Below are 5,891 nucleotides of genomic sequence, written 5' to 3'. Positions count from 1 at the left end.
CCCCCCCCCCCCCCCCTCTAGAAATTGTTGCTGGATGAAATAAGGGTTGTCGTGAGAGAAAATCATTTCTGAGAGACCGACAATTCCAGAGCGTCATGGAAAAAAATAGAAATATTTAGAGTTTATTTAAAAAAAATGACAAAAAATAAGTAAATCATAGCCTTCTAAATTATTTAAACAAAGGCTATAATAAATATATAAATATGAATAAATTTACATATTTACATTTTAAAATTTAGTTGATTGTATTTTTTCTAAAAATAAATAAATAGCTGGATGCAGGCGATTAGGAATAGTACTGCTATAAACGCACTGGCGGATGCCAATTCTATGCCCGGTCCAGGTGCTCTGTTGTCGATGTCTTTACTACCGTCCTCCGGGGTGATTTTCGGATCTACCGTATTTTCGCTTGTAGTAACGGCTGAACTCGGGGTGATTTCCAAGGTCGACGTAGTGTCGGATATGAATATTGTAGATTCGTACCTCGATTTGAAGCATAGACCGTCAGCATTACACCGACACAATCCTAGCCTACACTCGGAGTCAGCTGCGCATTGACTGCAAGGTTCACCGTAAGTGACATATGGCACCCCTCTAATATTACCATAATCATAGTTGCATACTGTACCGAATGATTTAGTGTACCAGCATCCAACCTTACGAGCACCCTGTAATTCGGTCGTTATCGCGTAGACCAGAAAATGGATGGTTAATTGTAGTTCGTTTGTTTTTAATTAACTTATGTATAATGATCAAATAAAAACGAAGATCTCATCCACTTTGATCATAATCGCATGTGAGAGTGTTCTGTTCAAGTCACAGCAGAGCAAAAGCTGTCAGTATTTTTGTTTCCATCATCTGAGTCAGAACGTATTTACTATTTTCGATGTCACTATTTTGTGTGTATTTTTACGTCTATAAAACAGATATGTAACATGTAAATAAATACATAATTATTGGTATCAACACAGTAATTCGTAATATACAGACCGATATTTTTTTGCACTGATTTTGTAAAAGCAATTCACTTGAGGCTTAAGCATATCTGACATATTCATGTTTCACGACGTTTGTGGCTGCTTGATAGGGCAGATGACTGTGCTGTTATATATGGCCTACACCGAGCAAGTATTACGATAGTCCTATCTGAAAATACGAAGCAAGACAACAATTCAACAATCGCGAACAAAATTCCACCAGCAATTATTAATTGACATACCTCAATAAGGCATTGAGTAAAATGGCCCTGCACAGCGCCCGCACACTCAGCTCGGATCGTTTGACCTGGCAATAAGGCCAGTGTGTCATTATTGTTCGCCGCCAGAGCTTCTCTTTCCGTGCATCCACTCCATTCAAAGTCACACCAGGCATTCACGGCACCCTTAATAGATCCCCCATGTTTCGGCGCCCCCGAGAAGAAATTTTCACCTATAAATCTTGGCGCCGCGGCCCCATTTGTTGCACAATTAGCATAGTCTGTTTGAGTTTGGTTGTTGTGCGCCGTGAATCTGTATGTACAATGATGGAACCTGTGAGCTATAGCACGTTCCCACAATGAAACATGCATTATCGTTCATCTCACTCATGGTTACAATCTGTATTCATTATACTGTACCCACAGCCTAGATTTATACACTGCTCTCTACTCAGGACAAAAACAAGAGTACTTTAATACGCGATGATCGTAATAATTTCTATTTGTTGACACAGCGTAGCGCATTTAGGCGCAGTATAGAAGCGTAGGTGTTGAAATCATATCCATGCAAGAATTGGATGGCAAAAACATACTTGCCACTCGAACGCTCGATGAAAGTTTGGGCTGTGCATTCCAGTGTATAGTCATATTCCAGCTCATAGAGTTTTCTCGCTTGAACAGTGGCACGAACCCGGTTATGCTCGTCGACGATGAATTGACGGTATAAGTCCGTCATCTGAGCGGAACATAGTTGCGCGGCTACAATCAAAAGGGCGTATGCAATCATTTCGTCGAACAGGTAGCCCCAGGACAAGTATAATTCGTTTAGTTCAGTTTATGTACTGAAGTATATGATGAACAAAGCTGAGATAATCAAATACTGCCATTATTGCTCGAAATCTCTGCCCCAATTTTACTTTTTGTACGAAAGGATTTTAAGCGAGTTTGGCACTCGCACTTACAAACACCCTCGTAGCCGATGAATCGATTACATCCGATATCATTTCTAAAGCAAATGAAAGGTTTTTCATTTTGCTTGTTGGTAGTTTCGCATGTGGATTTTAGGGATACTGCCGTGCTTCGGATTACACTTACAAAACCTCACGATGATCTTTCTATGTATGCCTTTATTCACTCAGCTTCATTTGGTAATGATCTGAATATCAATCAAATATATGGGTATCAGAATAGAACGCATGGAGACTGCGGTAAAACTGGTGACCAACAGCGGAGGTGTTCGTCATAGATTTCCTGTCGCGAACGAAGTTGTACAAATAAGTTTGATGCGGTCAGCTGCTGACGAATTTGCTGTATGTCGTTATACCTTTGGCATTACTGTACGCTACTATGCAGCATGCGGCTGCTCTTTAATAGTTATCGGTATGTATTGTAGTTTATAATAGACGTTGTTTCTCTTTTTTAACCGTACACCATAGTCTAAAATCAATTTCTAAAATAACAAAAATTCCCCTTCACAACAACACGCATTTTTATAAGATCTTTGCTATGAAAAATATCGAGTCCGAGCCTTGAAGTGCCTATTTACGCTTCCCCGATAGACGTGGCCGAGATTGACAGTCGTTCCACAGCTGTTTTCAAGTACAGTTGGTCTAACCGACTATGATCGCTTGACAATCAACATATTGTGATCATATGGGGGGGGAAGGTGGGAGGTGGGGAAGGGGTCAGCGTTCAACTAAATGAGTGCAGAATATCAAGGTATATAAATTCTTCAAGGCGCGTTGTTAACTTGTTTGTGCACTTCTCCGATGGCAAATTCCAGTACATGCAACGCGCAACTATATTATATATATCATATGTACAGATTACGAACGTATTTATTTTACATGTGATGCTTGACCAACCCGATTCCGTGTCACGCATGACAGCCATTATGAAGTTCTGAGCCTCGGCTTTTTTATCATCGTCACTTCACATTTCACAAATTTTAGAATAAATATTTCAGAATAAATTTTGGATAAACAAACTGCGTTGCAAATGAACATTCGCAGTTACAGATAAACGATAGTAAACGATAGTGGTGTCCGTATTCACTTTGTAATATAACTTCGGAGATCCACAGATAGGTGCGTGTTATCGCGATGTTGTTGGCACACGCCAGACGTGCCGCCGTAGTTTCTACACGCATGGCAGGTACCATACGAGGCACATCGATATGCCGGACATATAGCAAAGACACAGGCGGCAATGTAAGCAATCAGCCTGTTATAGAATTGGGAGGATTAACTCATAAAATTATATCGCCAAAGAATCCATTGCTGGTCCCAACCAAGTATCTGGGCGATGAACTGCCGCAGAATCTGCTTAAACATATGCGATGGATGCTGCAGAAGGATAAACTGGGTGAGTAGGGCTGCGACCATAGTATGTGCGTGTATTCACACAAGCGTGGGCTCCTTTTGTCCGTCCATACGACTATATATATATGTATATATATATATATATATATAAATGTATATATATAGTTGTCGATATCCGTAGCTGTATGTAGCTGTTCTTTTAAGCATTGTGTTGCATTCATAGTTGATAAACAAGCAAGTCTGCATTTCTACTGTCGAATCACTGGTGTGGAGGATGTCGGTATAGAAATCGTGCACCAGGAATTCGAATTTAACTTACTTAGATCACGAGGTAGTATTGTAAAAGCGGCATTCTAAGGCGACATTCTAATTCTGAAGCACTACAGCTTATTCAATCCGCGTAGTTTTCCGTGCTTGGAGTTTGAAACGTACTCTGTTTGTTTATGTCATCTTTCAAGTGACAGCGGTGTTTGCTGCAGCTCTATAGGATTATGATGATAATCCAACCATATGTAGCATACAAACATACCATGCGCACATGAAGTTTATCCCAGGACACATGCGGCATGTGTCATTTTCTGTACGCAAGCGGTCGTATTTTGAACTATTCCTCGTCCAAATAGCTACGTACCAGTTGCTCGCATTGTGTTCATGCTTGTGTGTATCCTATAATATCCAATCTAGCCGCGTGTATCGATTGTTCTCTTGCGTATTCCTTATTATACAGTAGTATAACATCCCGGGACGAATTTTATACGTTCATGTTTTTGTTGTATTGCCTGCCATGTACACCTGCAGAATCATTGTCAAAGCCCGAGAGAAAGTGCAATGTTCCTCAACCAAGCTTTACAGCATGCGACACTCCAGCTGATACAACTTGAGTGTGCGAGTATGACTGTCACATTTTTGTACGTCTATTTCTATATCCATATACGAACCGGATTTTGTATGTGCATATCCATATATACACCCCCACCGTTATAAACATGTTGGTTGTACTGCTCACAATCTGAATAAGCTCACACGTCGAGGTGTGGCTGAGCTACTGGTTTCTTCATGCATATTGCAAACATATAAACTATCAATGTTGTTTAATGAGTATACGCTGGTGTACTCCTTGTCCACGCATAAACGACAGGCCATCCAGTAGTCCTTTGATTTAGATTCACTATTGGTTTAAAGGACTGGTCTCTACTCATATGGATGGTCATCGATCCAGGTTTCTGATTAATCTGTTCTATTCGCGCTATATCACGAATTCACGGGTGTTCGAACTGATGTTCTAACACACTTATGGGAATGATTAGTTATCTATCCGATTTCGGATTGATCTGTTTGACTATCCATTTGAGTGCTGTTATTGTTCTGATTGATTCATTTCTCCTCGACCCACTTTTGTCACGGTTGTTCGGGATATATGAATGAATAAATCTGCATGGTTTTACCTCCCAGTCTACGACTGATCTATCGCTCGTCGATTTATTTTTATCCCGCGTATCGCAGGGCAGGATATGTTTCTGATTGGTGCGCCTGGGTCACAACGGCGACGACTGGTTATGGCCTTTTGCGAGATGACCCAGAGAGAGGTGGAGTATGTCTCACTTTCTCGTGACACAACCGAATCCGATCTCAAACAGGTAGGTTTCTGAAGGCTTCGTATATGCACGTTTGTTGGCAGTTAACTTTTTTTCGTAAGTGTGTTGGTCAATTCATACATACATATGTGCATATACATTGATATAGAACAAAGCAACATGTTCATTTGAAAGTGTACATTTACTTTGTATATGTACATAAATACTTATATTTTCTTATTTACTTGTATGTCCTTATGCACACGTAAGTGTATATGTGATTATATATGCGTATTCCCGTATATGTAATCATTTACATACATGGAAACTTTCTGTGTCATCACCTTTGGCTCAGGCGGTACTCACTACATGTACTTCCGGTAGATCCGAAAAGCGAAATGGCGTATAGTAAACTGGAATAAATTGAACACACGCATATATGCATATTATGCTTGCATGTATATATTTGGCTCCTATAGGGTGTTTAGTATCGAGATCAACCTGTAAATTATCTTATGTTTTTGCTCTTCTACATTTCCCCCCATTATAGCGTCGAGAAATCAAGGCGGCAACTGCCTACTACGTCGACCAGGCCGCTGTGCGCGCTGCTAAGGAAGGTAAGTAAGACAATTGGCCAATATACATACATATATTTTATATATATATATATATAAATATAATATATATTTATGTATATATTTATATATATATTATATATACATAGATATATATATATATATATCGACACACACACACACACACACACACACATACACACACACACACACACACATATATATA

General features: G+C 39.8%; 2 protein-coding genes across 2 annotated transcripts; one reads left to right on the top strand and one right to left on the bottom strand.

Annotated features, from left to right (window-relative positions):
- Positions 1 to 1,219: 1,219 nt before the first annotated feature.
- Positions 1,220 to 1,931, bottom strand: SARC_12741 (hypothetical protein; the record flags this gene model as incomplete). Its single annotated transcript, XM_014293146.1, has 2 exons — positions 1,220 to 1,508; positions 1,789 to 1,931. Coding segments are annotated over 2 exons (432 nt in total), but the record flags the coding sequence as incomplete, so codon positions are not given.
- A 1,262-nt stretch (positions 1,932 to 3,193) lies between these two features.
- On the top strand, positions 3,194 to 5,715 carry SARC_12740 (hypothetical protein; the record flags this gene model as incomplete). Its single annotated transcript, XM_014293145.1, has 3 exons — positions 3,194 to 3,559; positions 5,020 to 5,153; positions 5,641 to 5,715. Exons 1-3 carry the CDS (start codon positions 3,298 to 3,300, stop codon positions 5,713 to 5,715), a joined length of 471 nt encoding a protein of 156 aa, XP_014148620.1. The 5' UTR covers positions 3,194 to 3,297.
- Positions 5,716 to 5,891: the final 176 nt, after the last annotated feature.

This window comes from Sphaeroforma arctica (assembly GCF_001186125.1).
Source record: "Sphaeroforma arctica JP610 unplaced genomic scaffold supercont1.2545, whole genome shotgun sequence".
Lineage (NCBI taxonomy): Eukaryota > Ichthyosporea > Ichthyophonida > Sphaeroforma > Sphaeroforma arctica.
The sequence above is the reverse complement of the archived record's forward strand: the minus strand, read 5'-3'. Positions and strand labels throughout refer to the sequence as shown.